This window comes from Chelonia mydas, chromosome 10, assembly GCF_015237465.2.
Source record: "Chelonia mydas isolate rCheMyd1 chromosome 10, rCheMyd1.pri.v2, whole genome shotgun sequence".
NCBI lineage: Eukaryota > Metazoa > Chordata > Testudines > Cheloniidae > Chelonia > Chelonia mydas.
In genome coordinates, this window is record NC_051250.2 from 22756149 (window position 1) to 22776342 (window position 20194).

A 20194-nucleotide genomic window follows, 5' to 3' on the forward strand; every position below is an offset into this window, starting at 1 on the left:
TGCTAATAGCCGAGACCTAGGAGCTGTCCCATGAGGAACTTGAGTTGCAGTTCACTGGAGTGTGGGTCAGCTTGCCCCGGAGCATTTTGCAGTTGTTAAATCAGGCTACTAATAGATACTTTACACAAACATTAGTTAATCCTAATTTATAACCTTACATATGTCAGAATGACAAATCATGCTTTTATTTTATCCACATCTCAAAACATAATTCTTAGCTCGGTGTTAGTTTGTTTTGAGACAGATGGAACAAAAAAAGCATGTGACACTTCTTAACACTTCTTAACAACTCTTCATTCATTTGCATGAAAAGAGGTGGATCACATCACTCCTTTTCCACATAGGCAACCCTGTTTATTCAACAAATGAACAACAGATACATTGATAAAGAAGTATTCACCTAAGTTCCCCTGTCCCTACATAGCGACGTCATGGAAAGCCTGAGGTGGTAGCACCACAATATTTCCTCATACTCACAAGAAACAGCGTTTGGGTTTTGTTTAGGGTGCGGTTTGCCACTTCTTTTTTTTTTGTCCTGTCAGAACCGGAATAAGGCTTATTGCGTGGGAGGATTCTCTGAGCTTGATTTAGGCTTGCTAAACCACCTGCAAAAGCCATCTACTCCCCCTTATATGGCTTTGTTCTGAGCATGGCTCCTCAGATATTGTTTCTTGTGTATGTAGAGACGTTTTAAATTGAATGGACCAAAACAATTTTCAGTGTCCAAATAAGTGTATCAAGGAAATGCAGGAAATACTACTGTGTGTGTGTGTGTGAGAGAGAGAGAGAGAAAATGCATTCATGTTCTGGGTTACATTGAAGTTACTGTCTGCTTTTGTTGCTGAATATCTTTTACAATAAAATCCTGTTTGGTAATGTTATGAAATATTGCATCCAGGGATCCAGCAGGGGTATGAAAATGTGGGCTGGAGAAATTGATTATTCTTGAGATAAATAGGCACCCACATTTGAGGAAAATGTGTGTGCCTAACTTTAGGTCCCAAGTGGGAACATTTTGGCCTTAATCTAGATAGGGGGGAACGCTTGTATTTGGTTGCCCTAAAGACCTTTCCAAAACCCACAACAGTAAATTGACCCGGGGGTGGGACAACAGGCCATGGCCCTCCCACTTTTGAAAGTGGACGGCCCTGGCCCATCCACGTTTTGCCAGGGGCCCAGCCCCCTGCTCCTCCTCCTTCCCCCCCCGGCCAGGCTGGAAGTTGGAGCCTGGCCAGGGTAAGAGTGGCATGGGGAGCCCAGGGAGCTCTGGGCCCTCCACCTGCCTGGGGTGGGGGTGGAGGGGGCAGAGAGCAGCCCCCAGCCTGTGGTCCCCACCCTCGAACCCCTTGCCCAGGACAGATGGAGGGTCGCAGCTCCCCACAGCTGCCTGGGAGGCTGTTACCATGGCCTAGGCTGCAGCTCTGTGGCCTGGCTGGAAGCCGGGTTGGGGTAAGAGTCAAGTGGGGAGCCAGGGACCCTCCACCAGTTCTGTGTCCCCTCCCACAGGTCCTGCACAAGCCAGGTGCTGTTCTTAAGAGGACCCTCTCCCCATGCAGGTTGAGGGGTCCAAGTTCCCTGCTGCTTCCAGTGTGGCTGGGGCAGGGAGGCCTCTCCTCCCCCCTCCCCCCCCCCCCCTTTTAGGAAGAATCAGTCACTCCTGAATTGACCTAATAATAAAAGCACAGGAGATTCGAGCACTGAAGACCCTGAAGGTGGGAAAACAGGGTTGCTCTGTGGAATCTTAAAGGGAGGGGACAAAGGGGAAGGCAAGGAGGGGCCATTTGCAGGGGTAGCATGCCTTTTTTTTTTTTTTTGGCAGGGCCTGTGGACTGAGCTGTATGGTTCCCTTCAGGAACTGAACCCTGTGAGGCACATTCAGCCTGGATGGCCATCAGCAATAACCTCAAAAAAAAAAAAAAAAAAAAAAAAAAGGGGTGGGGGTGGGAAACCACATAGAAAAACGATGGCATTGGAGATATGAACGTAATAGGCTTTGGTACTGAGCAACTGACAAGTTAAATCTGAAGATGTGCAAGCCAGAATGGAATCAGACTTGCTGAGAGGACCAAAGGAAAGCAAGCAGCTATCAATTGATGACATGTAAGGTAAAACCATTTTGTGGAGTAAAAGGAAAACCATTTTTACATAGTGGGTATTCACAGCATTCCTTCTGAAAGCCCTTCTCATTACAGGCAGTTGTCTAATCACAACTCAACTTCTGAGGCACCAGTAATGTGACCTCATTAACCTACACCAGTTTTAATGAACTTCATATTTGAGCAACATCTTGGCAATTTAAAAAGGAAAAATCTAAATGATACTTATGCACTGGGACACATGCTTCTCATGTATAACTTGATTTACTTGTATTTCATAGTAAACCAATCTTTGTGGCTCTACCTACTTTAAAATGTTTTCAACCCTTGATCTCATGATCAAATTAAAAGATGTAAAACCTGTGATCTCAGGATGAGTGTTTAAGGGGTTCTTGTGACTTCTACATTCTGACGTAATCCTCCAGCAGCTGGGCTGTTGACATATAAGCATGCACTGCTAATGTACTGTCTTTTAACCAGGACACTAAAAAAAGTGTGTGTGTGTGTGTGTGTGTGTTTATACATGAGAGAACATTAAGATCTAGTGGCTTAAGGGAAAAAAGCCTTTCATGCAAACTTGATTCCCCCCCCCCCCCCCCCCCCGTCTTTCTCTAGTTTAAGGGTGTAAGAATTTAAATCTGTCTGGTGAGCAGGTTGTTTTGTGGCTTGGAGAGCTTAAAAATAGCCCTGCACTGTACAGAATGGGTTCAAGTAAAGTCCATTGGGAAATTAAAATCTCTTGCCAGAGACAGTCATTTGTTCTGCCACATGTGATGACCTTCCCCCCCCCCCTCGACTTCTTTTCTTTTGCCGCTTATACCTAGAAGCTCATCTGACTAAATCTTTCAATAAAATGCTTTAAAATGTGGTCATGGGGAACCATTGAAAAACTTGCCAGAAGCAGACAGGAGTGGAGGAGCTTTGTCACTGCCCTAAACGCCAGAGCGTAACAGGAACATGATGATTGATGATGTGGTCATGAGGAGACTCGAAATATTGTATCAGATGTATATATCTGATACCAAATAACCAAGTGATCCTAAAGCACAGCATAGAAATTCAGCAATAAATGAACTTAAATTATGAGAAAAGAAAAGGAGTACTTGTGGCACCTTAGAGACTAACCAATTTATTTGAGCGTAAGCTTTCGTGAGCTACAGCTCACTTCATTAGATGCATTGAGCTGTAGCTCACGAAAGCTTACGCTCAGATAAATTGGTTAGTCTCTAAGGTGCCACAAGTACTCCTTTTCTTTTTGCGAATACAGACTAACACGGCTGTTACTCTGAAACCTTAAATTTATGAGGTCTCACAAAAGCATCAGAATAGTTTACAAGGACAGACACTCGCATACTTGTGTGTACCAGGAGTTGCTTTCGCTTCTGATGGGGCAGATGGTGTGGGGCAGCAGTTATGTAAGAAGGTTCCTTGTATTTTGCAGAGACATTTGGTTATTGTTCACCTTGACAAGTGCATCTCTCGACTGCAGAAACAAATCAGGGAATTGCAGACTGCTGCGGTTTATAGAAGTGCTCGTGGCTGTGTTCTGTAATGTTTGATTTTTAAAAAAATTATGTACCAGCTCGCTGTGCATTAATACAAACAACACAGGACCTTTATTCACTGGTGGTTCATAGACACCAATGGAACCAAGTTGGCTTCATGGCTTTCTGCAGGAGAATTCGCAAGAGCCACCAGTCGTCTTTATTGATTACTACATGGGATTTTCATCTGTGACTTTAACTCTGATGGCTCCTATGTCTCTTCTCCTTATGTTCTCTTTGCTGGGCACTCTGACATGCAGAAGATCACAATGAGATTAATGCCTTGGAGAGCAAGACAGCAGATTCCTGTGAATCAGCAGCGGCTAGGCCCTTACTCCAGATTCCATCTCTTGTCACGGGCAGTTATCATGGCCCTGCGTCATATCTTCATTTTTTTTATGGTAAAGGATACTATGTGGATGGTAGTGAGACCACCCTGGTGTCATGTGGGCTTTGCAGACTTTTGTAAGATTTCATCAACCAATATTAGCTGATTTCTTTAAGAGTTAAAGTATTTATTAGTTTACTAGATAGTATTAAAGAGGGCCAAAGCTGTCTTGATCCCATTCAGTCTTCAGAGGAAAAAATTGAGGCACTTGAAATAAAAATGAACCCTAAAAGGGTTTGAACCAGGAACCTTTGTACCATAGATCACCTGCTTCATCCATTGGGCTGTATACTCTTTTTGTTTAGCAGTTAATGTTTGCAGGTGTTAAATTGCTCACCACAAGAGGGTGCTCATGTTATTCCCTAGGTAGTAGGACCTATAATGGAGGAAGGGGAATTTAAGTCAGATGTACTTTACCTAGTGGAGATCAAAGAAAGTGTGTTCCCTAGGCCCAGGGCATAATGCGAGAGAGTGTGTGTGTGTGTGTGTGTGTGTGTGTGTGTGTAAAATGGCATGTACAAAAATTTATGCTTAATTTGCTCTGTGCTTTGCTTCTTTGAGAAGATGCTGGAGAATTTTCTCTTAAGGGCAGCTATTAAAGTCACTATGTGGGATTGACTGAACATTTTATATTTTTTTGCATTGACTTAAAGTTTCAGTTCTTGGTATTATAAGAACAACATACTAGGTTCCTTAAAGTTAAGTCTTGCAAAGATAGCAATACTGTGCTCTGTCTACCCTGACTCTCGGCATTGGGGCTCAATGCCGCTATTACTCAACTTTAAAATGACAGGTTTCAGAGTAGCAGCCGTGTTAGTCTGTATCCGCAAAAAGAAAAGGAGTACTTGTGGTTCCTTAGAGACTAACAAATTTATTTGAGCATAAGCTTTCGTGAGCTACAGCCCAGTTCATCGGATGCATAGAATGGAACAGATAGTAAGATATATACAGATAAGTTGGAAGTTACCATACGAACTGTGAGAGGCTAATTAGTTAAGATGAGCTATTATCAGCAGGAGAAAATAACTTTTGTAGTGATAATCAAGATGGCCCTTTTAGACAGTTGACAAGAAGGTGTGAGGATACTTAACTTAAGGAAATAGATTAAATACGTATAAAAAGAAAAGGAGGACTTGTGGCACCTTAGAGACTAACCAATTTATTTGAGCATAAGCTTTCGTGAGCTACAGCTCGCTTCATCGGATGCATCCGATGAAGCGAGCTGTAGCTCACGAAAGCTTATGCTCAAATAAATTGGTTAGTCTCTAAGATGCCACAAGTCCTCCTTTTCTTTTTGCGAATACAGACTAACACGGCTGCTACTCTGAAACCTAAATATGTGTAATGACCCTTATAATGGACACATAATGTAAGGGAGTATAAAGCAGTGTTTCTAATTTAATAATAATACTTCTTCCAGCTTGAACGCTGGACGCTGTGAATGCTGCTGCTGTGTTCTCTGTTGATTACACTCAGAGTCCTTTCAGCTCACAAATATCAATAGATCTAGTGATTCTATGTATTCCAGTCTCATTCATTCATTCAGTCCCTGGTCCTGCAAAGGTTTAGGCACATAAATAGATCCATCTAGTGAGTCAGCAGGGATTCAATATCCATGTGTGTAAATGTTTGCTGTGTCAGGAGCTTTGGAGTGGAATCTGAGCTATATCTATTCTATACTCGTGGCAAAGAGTCCTGTGGCACTTTATAGACTAACAGATGTATTGGAGCATAAGCTTTCGTGGGTGAATAGCCACTTCGTCGGATGCATGTATTCACCCATGAAAGCTTACGCTCCAATACCTCTGTTAGTCTATAAGGTGCCACAGGACTCTTTGCTGCTTTTACAGATCCAGACTAACACAGAGCTACCCCTCTGATACTATTCTATACTGTTACTTTATATAAGAACATAAGAATGGCCATGCTGGGTTAGACCAATGGTCCATTTCACCAGGTCTCCTGTCTTCTGACATTGGCCAGTGCCGGAGGGAATGAACAGAACAGGGCAATTACTGAGTGATCCATCAATGCCCTGTCCTCCAGGCCCAGCTTCTGGCAGTCAGGAATTGCATCCCTGACCAAGGAAGAATCAGCGTCTGATGTTATTGTGAAGGGTGAATCTCTTGGCTTCATTGACTGCTTTTGCAACTTGGGTTCAGTGATCAGCAAGAATCTTGACTGTCAGACTGAATTGACTAAGAACCAGAAAAGCAGCTACGAATTTTGGGCTATTAGAAAAACGTGCATGGAATAACAGCAAACTATCAACTAAGGTGAGGATGCAAATCTATTAGACTTGCATGCTGTCACCTCTGCTCTATGGCTCAGAAACATGGACTATGTATGCTAGGCACATCAGGAGACTAAACAGCTTCTACATGAGATCCCTGCACAAAAACCTGAAAACAAAGTGGGAAGACAAAATGCCAAACACAGAGGTACTGGAGGGTGCAGCATTGACACACTTAGAAACTACTACCAGAAAGAGGAGGTTGCTATGGCTCGGTCATGTCAGGAGAATGGGAGGAGACCATATCCCCAAGAATATTTTGTACAGCGAAATTCGAAATGGCTCTAGAAGGCAGGGTTGCCCTTAATGGTGATACCATGATGTATGCAAAAATGATGTGAAGTTGTTCAGTGTCAAGGTAGACAGCTGGGAAGGGAATCCTGTTCAGTATGGAAGGAACATCTAGCTTTAGCTACTGCTCAACATGAACTTCACCTTGACATTGAACAACTTCACATCCTTCCACATTGAGCAGGCAGGCTTTGATCCCCAGAGGATGGAAGCAAAGCAAGAAAGAAGAAAGCAGTGTGCTGTAATCTTGGACTCTAACTCAGACAACACATGGATCTGTGAAACTTGTAACAAGCTGTGTCATGCTCGAATTGGGCTTGTCAGCCATAAGTGGATTCATCAGGCACCTCCCCTTCTGTGCTAGTGGGATACTGCAGATCCAGATCCTGAAGATTGGTACTGGGCTTAGTACTGGAGTCTGGGTCAGGTGCTGCCCAATGGGATGGAGGTACCCTTCTCTCAGAGGCCTCCAAATAATGATTAGTACTCAGTCTCAGGCATATGAGCCTAAACTTTCAAGTTGTTAGGGATTTTTCATGTCCAGTTCACCTTAAGAGTTCTCAGCACTTTCTGAAAATCATTCCCTTCAAGGCATCTCATGTGTGGCACCAAGAATCACTAGTCACTTACACAAATATAGGCCTTGATCCTAGAAACACTTGTATATGCATTTAATTTCACATGTATGAGTAATCCTGTGACACAGAGGCCTGTTGGCAAAGGGTCCCTGTTCACTGCAAACAATGCTCATCTGAGATCTGACAAACTCACTACACCAGACACGTCCTGCAGGGTATACTCTATTCATAAAGGGTAACGTACGACTGATACTTTGTAACTTGTCAAGCCTCATAATCAGTATGAGACGTATCTATGGGTAATAGTTAAGGAATTACATAACTATATGGAAAGTATGCCTTTTGGTGTTGGATGTAAATGTGACAGAGGACAATATCCTGGACAAACTTAAACTTAATTCAATGAAGTTTAACTTAGAGTTCATTGTATTTAAAAGGCAAGTGTTTAATGTGTTGTTGTGAGATTGTATGTTACTACTGTAGGAGGAATGGTGTATGCTAATATAATTCCTCTGGTTATCAGCCCTTTGAAGCTACCCACTGGAGAGGTTCGCATATACTAGGTCAAACTGGTTTCTCCAAGGACCAACAAAGAAAAGAGTTCTGGATCAATAGCCTAGTTTTAAACAGGCTAACGGCCTTCTGATGCAGCAAATGGACAGGACCTCTGGTCCATGGAGGGCACCAATCCTTAGGGAAGGATTGGAAGGACTTGGCTCCCTGAGGTCCAATTAGGCTGTGTGCTAGCTCTGAACTGAGGCTCTTATGAACTTGTGAGCATAGAAGAGACTCCTTTGTGGGGTTTTGAAGGATTGCTCCTGCCGGAACCCATGTTAGAATTGGGGTGATCTCTGCTTAGCTTATTAGCATGCGTGTAGATTCTTTTATTGCTTTTAATATGTCTTCTTTGTAATGCTTCACTACAAGAATAATGTAAATGTGCATAGGAAGTGCTGTGTGGTAACCTATAACTGTGGCAATCACTCTGTTGTTAGTCTCTGAAGAGACAGCAAGCAAGTCTGCAGAGGCAGTCTGTCTTTTGCTGGGAGTAACGCAGTGAAGGCAGGGAACTGTGCCGCCTGGCAATACCCTGATCAAGAGTGGGAGAGACATGAGTCTCCACCCAAGAAAGGCAACAGGTGGCGAACTGGAAGCCTGACAGGAAACCAACAGTCCTGGGAACCCCAAGAACTGTCACAAATGCCTTTACATCAGTGAAACTACTTGTGCTTAAAATTAAGAGATGCATAAGAATTTGCAAGACTGGGACCAACACCCATAACTTCATAAGCAACCCTATGAATAGTATAATGCTATGTCCATGATCCATCTGAGAAAGGTCATGGGTTAGTTCTTTAGGAGGACTGAGCCATGACATACATGCTGGCATACACAATACATTTTAACATAGTAATAATGTGCACGTGTTCTATTTGCGACTTTCAGTGCTCTGGGATTCTGGGGGTCGTGATAGAACTGCCAGTATTTTAAAAATTGCTATAAGAGGGTAGTTTATAAAAGTCATTCTAAATAGGTGTCCAAATACTTGTATCATGGCTCTCTACAATCAATGCTGAAGTTCAGCTACAAATTTACTTGGTTTGATGCAGGAATTATTTGTTGTAACTCCCATCCATAGTGCTCTGCTCACTAAACGAGGCAGCCTTCCTTACGTTTAAGGTCAGGAGATCATTAGATGATCATAATGGTCTCCTCTGGTTTTAATAGCCATGAATTACATTTGTTTACAATACTACAAAGATGTGTGCAATGCAGAGAGGTTTTTTTGGGACCATTTAGAGATTTAATTGAAGAAGGAAGAGGAAATAGGGTAAAATTATTGTTCCTTTAAGAGTGACACAAAGCCAGCTAGACAAATAACTAGAAATGTTATTTACAGTGTTGCTAGTCCTGCATACTACCCTCCAGCAGAGTCTATGGTGCCTGGGTTAGGGATACAAAGCCAATAACACTAATTTTGCCCTGCTCCAGCAAACCACTTAAATTACGTACTTGCTTAATTTTAAGGGGAGTACTCCCATGCTTATGCATGTGCTGAGATATGCTTTGGTGGCTCAGGACCTTGCTGCTATACATGACATCAACATACTCTCAAAAAAAGAAACAATAATTCCTTTAAAGACTAGCTTATGTTGGCGTTCCTGATGTGTCTCACATGTTCTCTTTACTAGGAGGGTTGGGCTGAACAACCTGAATCCAACAAACAAATACTGCTGTGTACATCGGGCCATGCAGGTTTTAGGAGAGTCAGGCTAATGACTTCTGTGAAAGTTTTTGCCATGGTAAAGTATTCAGTAACACAGCCTGATCAAAGTTATTAAATAGATTTTTTTCATTATATAAACACTATGAAGTCAGACTATTTTGGAGAATTGGCAACATCATTAATTTGGAAAAGGCAGAAATTGTTGTCCTAGTAAAACAATTCTGCTGCAAATTCAGCCTGCTAACACAAACACACACCTCCCCTGCTTCTATTGACTCCTAGGGCTTCTGAGTGCAGCCTAATTGCAGAGGTAATTGACTAATAGGTAACTTACTACAACCTTTTTCATTGAGTCCAAATGAATTGGTATCATATAAAGTGTGCAATAGTTTTGTGCTTTCAATTAAATAACTCACAGCAGATTTGAAGAAAACACAGTTACTAGATCACTATAATGCAGTTTCTGAGTGGTTTCATAGCCAAGCTCTAATGTTTTCCAAAAATTCCATTAGGAGACAGAACTGGTCTTTCTCTCAGAACATTTGGGATTGATTATAAGAAATTCCAACTCCAGGTCCAAGCTCTCCCAGTCTTTAGGCCCATCTCTAATTAGAGCTGATTCTGTCTACTATAGTGGACCTGATTCTCCACCGTTTCTCATTGGCCTAGCCTTTTACACCTTTAAAATACGCAGGAAGATCTGCCTTCCCCTATCATTAAAAATGGTGGAGGAAGGGTGGGGGTAATCCTTGCTGCTCTGAAGATACTACCTACCGAGTGGAAAAGCCTAACTCCAGTGACTTGAATTGTTATCCCTTGTGCAAAAGCAGCACCAGGCCGCCACATATATGATTGTTTAGAGGACGTGGGAGCTTAGTGCAGAGCAAAATAATTCTTTGCTGTTCTAAAGTAAATTCAAAGTGCATGAACAGGCCAAGCCTCCCAACACCTCTGTGGTGCAGGCCCTCCATGGGAGCCATGTTTTACAGTTGGGGTTAGGCGGGGCCAAGACCTAGCACTGTCAATAGTGAACTTGGAAGCAGAGGCCTGGACACCCATCCCTGGTGCTCTGCTTGCTAAACCAGGCAGCCTCCTAGCTGTTTATGATTGTGCCCTGCTACACGGGGCCAACCCCTAGAGGTCCTTTCCAGCTTTAGCGCCAAGGAAAGAAGGGTGACGAGGAAGTGCAGAAACTCCTAAGCTGAGTGCTGCATGCCAGGCAGAGCAGGGGAAAGGGCCTGGGTGGGGAGCAGGAGCTGGGGAAAAAAAGCAAACTCAAGGCAGCTGCTGCAGGGGAAGTCTTTAGGCTAGTGAACGCTGGAAGCCATGTATCCGGCATGTCATTAAACCCCCATAATTACCTTCAGGGCTCTTTTTTTACATGCCTGTCTGTGTGTTTTTAGGCACACATTCAGTCATCTGAGAAGTGGCACTTTGGCAAAGAGGATGTTGCTATCCTGGATGAGCATAGGGGAGAAAAGCTCACTTGTTCTCTCTCCCCCATGGAAGCACCTTCCTTTCAGCCCCAAAGCATTCGCCCATTCCCCCACGTGGCTGTAATTACTGCAGCAGGAATGGATCACCTGCAGGGCGATCACTGCCCAGGATTGTTCAGGCTGTCTGAACTTTTTAGATGCCGAACACTCCAGCTTCCTCCGGGGTGACTCTTTTCCGATAGGTTAGAAATGGTCCTTGTTGAGTGGGAGCCGTGGGTCTAAAATGTTATCAAAGAACTCTTAGTGGCTGAGATGGTCCCCCTCCCTTACTCTTCCCCCCCCCCCCCCATCCATACACACACCACCACCCGCTCCCCCGTCAGCCCCTCCTCCGGCTGGAAGAGGGGAGTTGAAATAGTCAGGTCCTGCTTTGTGAAGAAAGTTTTCTTTCACTGCCTGGCTCAGAGCTGCCTCTGAGAGGAGGACTGATGTGGGTTTGTTATTGCTGGGCTAAGGAGGCACTTTGGATGGTCATGGGGCTGCGTTCAGTCCTTTTATTCTGCGTGGTTGTCGCAGGAGTGCCTAGGAGTAAGTAGAAGAAAATGTTGTTTCCTCTGCTCAAATCGCAGCTTGCTCGCTCGCCAATGCACAATGTTTCTGCACAGCAATGATCTCACTTGCAAAGCATCTGGGAGAGTGTAAATTATGTTGGGACGTGCAGCTCTTGTAGGAATACTTTCTTGTAGTAACTTTGTCTTGGCTTTCTGTACATCAGTTCTGTATTGCTGGCCTGCCTGGGTGGTGCTTTTGCAGGTGGGAGGGTATCCTGCATGTTAAAGAGCACAGTATTACTGTATCTTCCTTCAGCATTAGTTGGGGAAGCCCAGGAAAACGATAGAACTGCTGTAGTGGATACATGCACTCATTACAGAATGATTGGAGTTTGTAAAAGGCTGCATTAGTTTGATGTTTAAAAATGATGGTTATTACAATATTTTGAAAATGAAAGGTCCTTAAACTAGCTGAAAATGAGGGAAACTGTAACAATATTGTCCATTTTTTTGGCTGAAAATAGATCCAGACACATGCTGTTTCCTAAATCAAAACCAAACAGGATAACCAATTAAAAACAATAAAATAAAATATTCACAGGACTCTGCATTGACCAGCTCCCAGTCAGGGACCTAAACTAAGTGGCCAGATTTTCCAAAGGGGTCAGCACTCCTCAGCTCCGTTTGCTTAGCTGGGGGCCGAGCACTTTTGAGAATCTGGCTGTATGATTTAGGTGCTGAGAGCTCTTTTGAAAATCTGGCCCTCCATGATTAAGGTGAACTGTGTGTGATTTTTGGGTGTTGCATTTATTTCAATGCTCTTGCAAAGGAAATTGCTGATTTATTTTCTTTAAAGGCCATTAACTTGATAATGTATCTTTCTATGCTTCCAGCCAACTTTTTCAAGAAAGAAGAAACCATTTACATTTTCCAAAGAATTTCTAGACCCAAACTTGGTTATTTAGATTTGTACGGATGCAATTTTTCTTTTTGTGTATTTTAAATTTCTAACGGGATTGTGAGAGAATGAATCAGAATAGTTATATTGCTTTCCAAATGCAGTGCAGTTGGAATTTTGAGGTTTATTTATACAGGTCTATAAATGTAGCAAGATTTTGTTGTCCTAGAATGACATTACCAGATGTGGTCAGTTAGACAGACAATCATCATTCTAGGAATCTTTTTGCTTTCTACTTACTGATTGAACTGAGATAAAGTTTATTTAGAACAACAATAACCAACTCTCTTGCATTTTGCTCCTTTAGTTCAAGTTTGTACTTCCATAAAGGAGTTCAGTTTCTGCAAAGATGTAACAGAATCTTGTAGGGGAGGAAAAATAAATAAGTGGTAAATGTATTTTGACAGAAATGTAATTTTACTCTTCTGAGAATTAAGCTCTCACTCTGCTTCAAGAATGATACAAGAATAGATACCAAAGGGAAAAGCTGCTCACTTATTTTTGTTGCAAAAACAGTGAATTCCTCCCCTCTCTCCCCCCCAGTTTTAAAGTCTATAGGAAGAGAAGAGAAAATGTGGTTTCAATCAAATAATCTGAATGGGGTTTTTAAATGGGCTAGTTTGCCAAAAGATTTCCTTAAGGCAGATGGGACATATGAAATATACAAAAGCACAGCAATGGTAAGTAAAGAGAGAGGTATTGTTAACTCTTGTCTCCTGTAGGAATAATTGACCTAAGGGGCACAGAGGACCTCGGTTATAACTGGAGGGCACGTTTCATTAGCGTAGAACTTGTGGAAGAGGCATAAATACTGCTGCTGTTCTTAATACTGAAGAGAATTATCTTAAACCAAGCTTTTTATAGATTATAGCAAGCTAACATGGGGTGGTTTTTAAAGAGGTTTAATAGTAAATGTTTTATTATAAAAGCAGCAAATTCACCTTCATTTCTGTCCAGGCATGTGCAAGTGCCATAAACAGTAGTGAATCTGCATCACTCATGTGATTTTGGCTGTTTTTACTGTATCAGTGTGACCAAGTTTTTGTTAATAGAACACCTGGGACTCAGTCCAACACTGTGTGTTCCCAGTGAATTCCAAGGAAGTTTGGTGTGTGCAAGGAATGCAGGATCAGGTCTTGGATGGGGGTTGTGTCTTAGAAGTATCCTTAAAAGGGCTATTCTCATCACAGTATATCTAGTTAACTCCCACTTATTATAGCAGTGGAAAAGGTCTGTTGGGTTAGATCTTCAGAACTACAGTATATTCATATAAGTGCCCATGGGATGGACAAAGAACAATAAAAATCTATTGACCTTTTTGCTCACCTGATTTTTCTATGATGGAGCCTAACTGGCTATTTGAATGCCCAGTCCCAATGTCTGTGCATGCAATTGCAGAAATTGTGCAGGCAATTTGCACACATGTGCATGCCTACTAGACGATGAAAATCTGACTCTGTCCTGTCACTTAATGGTTCTTGATCTAGCGCTTTGTCTAGTTGTGTTTGAAACAGATCAAGTGATGGGGATTCTGCCACTTCCCTTGGAAGATCATTTCAAAGCCTAAACATGATAGTGAGCTATGCCATTAGTTTTAACAGATGCTGTATGTGCATTGAGATTAAAAAACAGACCGAGTATCTTTATATAATGGGCCAAACTGCTCTCTCATTTATGCCTGCGTAACTCTGGCATCACTCCATTCATTTCAATGCATTTGCCCTCACATCTCTAGAGAGTCACTGCCCTCTCCAGGAAGCCTGAATGAAAATCAGGAAGGAGAATAGACTCTCTAGTGTTTAGGGACTGATGAAACAACAAAAAGTCCTTGTGATGCGATGTTTAGTGTTTGCTCCTCAGCGTGCTGGCGTTGGGAAAAGAACAGCTCTGGTTTGGAAACCGGCTGCTGTTCATGCTTCAAATGACACTTGCATTCTGTCTTGTGTAACCACTGGCAATGAAACTCTCCTGCTAAGCAGATAATGACCTGAAAGGCAATTGATTCATTTAAAAATCTGCACTTGGGGAGGGAGTTTGGGGGATAACATACAGTGTGATTCTTCCTTGGGTTAGACACCCCATTTCTATTTAGACTGGATTCTCAGCAATATGGCAGCAGAATCCTTCACTGAGTGCCTAGAATCCTTCTAGGTGCTGCCCAGTACGGGCAAGAATGGCAGAATTAGGCCCTTAACTATAGTCTTTCCTTTCCTCTGTTGGTAAGAAACGTAATTACATTTTCATACCCACCTGAGCAAATCTACCAAGCGATTGTTATGTATTTACACTACAGTAGTATCCAAAATATGCTTGGTATGGTACAGACATGTAGGAAGACATGGGCTGAAATCCTAGCCCCATTGAACGCAATGGCTAAACTCCCACTGAGGATTTCACCCATGAGGCCTGCCCTGAACAGCTTACATAATGTCTGATGGTAATAAACAAAAAGGACAAAGAGCATCAGAGGATGAGGGTAAGATGACATATCTATGTGTTCTATTTAAAGGTAGCTACACTCAGAACATTAGTGTAATTTTGCTCTAGAATAACTTGGTGGTTCTCAAAATTTTTCATATTGTAGAACACTTCCCTTCTAAATCCCATACCTCCCCCCGCCCCCCTACCCCCCCCGGCAACTACAGAGCTTGGTTAGATGAAAGAATAATATGAAGGCTTTAAAGAGACAGTGAGTACCATTTCTGAGGTTGCTCTGGTAAATCTATCTCTTATTCCCGCCTCTTATTTTATGTTTGTGGTGTTTGTTTCCTCTCCTGGGGTATAAAGAGTAATTTAATACTCCCAAATCTCTCCTCTACTTGGTTTTGTTTATCTATGTGTGCGCTATGCTGGTACCCCTCTGTCTCTGGAGTTATCAGAAAATTTGGTGTCAGCCACCTTTATAGCAAAGGAGTAGACATGAAAGGGTGCAGGTTTTTTTTTTTACTTTAGATGGTTAGAAAAGTCTTCTTTAAAAATAAAATAAATAAATAAAAATCCTGGTTGGTTAGCACTATTTACTGATGCTGTGCTGATTACCGCCAATAGAAAAGAATGACAAGGCACCATTTAGCTTGAAAAGAATCTCTTTTCTATTCAGCAGTCAGCTCTGCCACGGGTGACAGGAGAGATGTATCTTGGCCTACAATGTCTTGTTTGTCCTTTTGCTTATTAGGCCTTGTCCAGTGCTATTTTATGTGATTTTTGTCAGACCTTGGACAACTTAGCTGGAGAACAATTTTGGGTCTCAGCAGCCTTCCATGAGCCTTTTATTCAGAAGGCTAAAGTATACTTGGTTTGGCAAGAAGATTAAAAAACAAAACCTGATCTGAGAGTTCTGGGGAGGGATTTTTTATGGCTGACCGTGAAGTCATTTGTTCTTTCCTAAAGGCTGCAGCATGTCTAATGTGTGCCTTGAAAATATTAATGGTGACTGTGGAATCTAGAAAATAAAAATATAAACCCCAAGACATTTCCAGGGTGTGGATAGAAGGCACTTATTTAGATATGGTTAGAATGAGGCAGGGCAGAACTTTAAAGGGGAATCTTGCACTTTGCTTATACCCATCTAACCAGAGCAATTAGTCTCTCAAGCACTAAAAACCAAGCTAGTCAAAATATGCTGGAAATGTTCTAGTGGAAGACGGGACTTTTCTCAGCTTATGGGAGAGAAACAGGAAACTTGTTAGTCATCGCAGTTATTTGCTTGTGTTTTCAGAAAGTGTTTATCCTCTTTAGAGCAGAAGAAGGAAGAAAGGGAAATCATGAGTGTTAATGTGCACATAGTTACCGATGGTTTAACCTCAACAGAAGTGGACCAAAACCACCACTCTGTGGCCGAACTCCCCTGAATGAACTTCAAGCCCTCATCAGAACTTTGACTCCTATCTCTATAAGCAGCAGCACCTAAACCCTAGCTCTTAATACCGTGCACAGACCTCCACTTTGCTGCTCAGGCCTGTAATAATGCTGGTGGTACAGAGGAGACAAGACTCGGTTGTAATGCGTACAACAGTGGTTCTTCACTTGAAACTGCCAGCCAGACACAGACTGTCCCTCTGGTTCTCCAGCTCCCAGAATAACTAGGCAGAACCTGTGCCAGTGGGTCCCACAACACAGAGTCCTGGCCTGGACTAAACAGTCATGGAATGAACTTCTGACTCCATTATGTGGCCCATTTCACTGTCACTCACACATTAAGGCTTCTGATCTGAGGGTTGCAAGAATATTTTATATTGTGAAAAATGTTGGCTTCTACCCAATTTAGAAAAGAGATGATGTTCAAATGTTGGAGCTTTTATCCTTTGCCAGAGAAGAATGCAAAATCATTGTTGCAAAACGACTGTGTGATAACAAGTCCCTTGCTGTATATGGTGTTTCCCCAATAAAGTCTTTTCAGTAATTACTATTAGAGGACTTTGCAATGTATGTTGCTGCTTTAATCTCAGTGTTATTGTAAATGAACAGTTATGGTATCAGTCACTGAAGCTGCACATGGGTTTTTTCTTAGTGCATTTCTACAATTATTTCTGATTTGTTGTTGCAGGATCTCAGGAGAATTTAGGCCCGGAAGCTGCCTGTGTGACTGAGTGTGCTGGTGAGTAAGGCCAAGCTGGTATTCAGAGCAGGTTTACAGTCACAACGCACAACTTTGCAGTTTGTAACGTGCTGGACTTTTCAGTGGGCATTGCTTTATTGGAAGGATGATAGTGATAGCTGAGCTAGGATTTACTGCTGTTGAGCTAATTTATATTCCTGGAGGAAACTGCCTAGCATGGCTGTGTCTTCTGTTGCACTGGGTTGCTCTAAATTAACATTCTATGGACTCAGATCACACAAAAGTTAAAACTAGCCTACAGTGTACTCCAAAATATGCAACACAAAATCCTGCCCTGTCCTGAGTCTCTTTTTCCACATCCCAGCGTTACCTGCACAGTAGCAAGGTAGGAGAAAGACCTAGCACTCCATCCACAGAGCCTGGCTATTGCTCCTGGGAGTCCTTCACAGACTCAAGGTTTGGTCATCTAGCTTGTGTGCATGCATCAGTAACCAAAGCTTCCTGCTCACCTTGGCAGCACGTGCTTGAGTGTGCACTGCTCCTTTCCAGAACAACAATAGGAGAATCAGAGAGCACTCTGATCCCAGGTCCCCCTATGTTCTGTCCTGAACAGCCAGTGTGGCTCAGTGTCTTTTTGCTCAGCCATCATTGCTCAGCTCCAATCCAACCTCATAATTCCTAACAAAAACCTTTTTTTTTTTTAAAGGGCTTTCAATTCCCCAGTGAGCCTGCAGGTGGAGCTAATGAAGAGTAAGCATGACAAATGTTGTGGCCATCTTTCCCAGGCAGCACCCTCTTAACCTGATGCAAGAGAGAACGTTTTAATCAAACTCTCCTGCTTCTACTTTACAGTAGTTCCAATGCTAAAATAATGCTACAAATTTGTGATCTTTTAGGGATTTTACCACTGTCATTATAAGCGTCACCGTGGCATGCTCTGGCCACCAGAACTCATGCTGGTGGAATGGTTACTCTGATCCTCCGGCCCTTAAAGCACAGCTTACTATCATCTGAACTAAAGGAGAATCTTCTTTGACAGTAGCAATATAGAGTCTATGGCACACATTAGCATTTCTGACTTTTTTTCAGTAAAGGGCAGCACGGGACATATGCACTAGCCAGTTCATTACTATTAAGTGGTTGTTTTAAATGACCTTTCTTGTAGGGGATTGTAGTGAAAGAAGCAATATTACTCTGATTATAATTCAGTGGGAGATAATTACATGGGCTGAAAGCCACGTCATGCAATCAGATCACAGTTTACATCAAAACCCCTTGATCATTTAAATTGAATAATTCATCAAGTAACTGTAAAAGACTTTAGATGAAGACATTTTGAAAGCAGCAACGTTCCATGTTTCCAGGATAGAGCAAACATATTAATCCTTGCATAGTCACTAAAAAGGCCCACAGGTGCTTTAACAAGGGGTGCTGGGAGAGCTGCTGCACCCTCCTCACTTGAAGTAGTTTCCCTCAGATACAGGATTTACAGTTTGATTCAATGGCTCTCAGCATCCCATTATACAAATTGTTCCAGCACCCTGGCCCTGTTACCTTCTTTTGCTGTTTGCTTTTTTCAGTGTTTGCCTGCTATTCTCGCTTTCTGAAAGGGAGGGTAGCATTCTACCTAATAAATAACTCGCATATCAGTAGTAAATCTATTAAAATACAGTTCTGTTGAAATCAAAATGCTCTGTAAAATCATGCGGATTTTGCCAAAATTTTGTTCAGAGGAAAAACCGGTGGAAAAAATTCTGACAGTGTTGAAATGAAATGGTTAGATTTTTCATTTTTAAATGGCTTTTTGTTTTATTTTTTAAAAAATTTGTATTATAGCATTTTAAAAAGTAGAAAATGAAATGAATCCTTTCAATTTTGACAAAATTAAATGTTTTCATTGACCAAAACTAAATTTTTGTTCAGAAAATTTTGAAATGTTTGGTTTTGGTTCTGATTTGGGAATAGGCTACCTTTTGAAATCTTGAAATCCTCAGCAAAATAGAGGTTCCATCATGATTACAGCATCTAATTAATAGTATCCAGGGCCCTTTTAGGGGAGAGATGTACCGAACACCATGACAGGAAGACATCTAACAGCATATATTTCAAAGCATGATTTATTTTCCAAGGCTGGTTCCATTCAAAAGAATACAGTCAATAGCTCAGTGCAGAATACAGTCAGGTTCGAACTATTATAAAACAAAGATTGGACTGTATCTGCTGGTATGACATTACCCTGAGCTTGGGATGTACCCTTTTGAGCTACATGCAAAAGAACTAAATCTGTGTGATTTTTTTTTTTTTTTTTGGCCAGTAAAGAATTCCAGTGAATGTGGAATGCCTGAAATTTCAAAAGCCTGAAGTTGTATTACTGTTTGGCCCTATGGGTCAAATCTAACCTCCAAATACACTTTCTATGCTGTCCCCCTTCAAGGGACACACGCAGTATGTTTTACCGAACAGCACATCACTCATGCAGTTCATGTGATAGAAGTGAAAGGCTGTAGCTGTTGACATCCATGTCATTGCTTCGAGCTAGGATCAGTCAGTGCAAACTTGGTCTGGCAAAGTGTTGGCTGTAGTGTCTGGAACCTGAAAACTTGCTGGGGAGATTGGGTAGGGGTGGGTTTTCCCCTGGGACTAGACAGAACAGGGATTCTCTTTCCTTCTGGCTTGTTCATGAAGCTGAATTTGTCTCGAATAAACGGAATTGTTGTTTTTCTGCCTCGCCTCTGGATTCTTACACTACAGTATAACCCCAAAGTGGACAATGGAGATCTGGGGGATGATTTCCAACTTGTTTCCTACACCAATGTCACTCATTGATAGCAGCAGAGTTACCCCAGTCGACAGTTGTGTCAGTGGGAGGAAATCAGGCCCCTTTCCTTTCAACAAACTTATAGAAGCTTCATCCCCACAAGTGGAAGATAGAAAGGACCAAACTGATCAAGTGTCCCTAATCCAAACAGAACTCCTGCCTTCCCTTTCCCCCTCCTTTCCTCAGCCCAAACCTTCCAGGGTGGTATTTCAAAGTGGCAGTTCTGACGTAGGGCTTGTCTACACTTACTGCGCTGCAGCTGTGCCGCTGTAGCACTTCGTGTCGACACTACGTATGCTGATGGGAGAGCTTCTCCCGTCAGTGTGGATACTCCATCTCCCCACGCCCGAGTCTACACTACACATTTATGTCAGTGTAATTATGTCGCTCAGACGGTGGAAGCTCTCCTGTCAGCATAGGTAGCATCTTCACTAAGCGCGACAGTGGAGCAGCTGC

General features: G+C 42.3%; 1 protein-coding gene across 4 annotated transcripts in view; it reads left to right on the top strand.

Moving 5' to 3' along the window:
• The first annotated feature begins 11244 nt into the window (after positions 1-11244).
• Positions 11245-20194, top strand: part of LOC102932729 — a 152358-nt gene continuing 143408 nt past the window's right edge. For 3 of the 4 annotated variants that reach the window (XM_043523560.1, XM_043523559.1, XM_043523561.1), the window contains exons 1-2: positions 11245-11441; positions 16909-16959. In XM_043523560.1, the coding sequence (XP_043379495.1) occupies positions 11342-11441; positions 16909-16959 (151 nt within the window). In that variant the 5' untranslated portion in view covers positions 11245-11341. The remainder of the gene's footprint in view (positions 11442-16908; positions 16960-20194) is intronic. The other variant, XM_043523562.1, reaches the window with a different exon arrangement.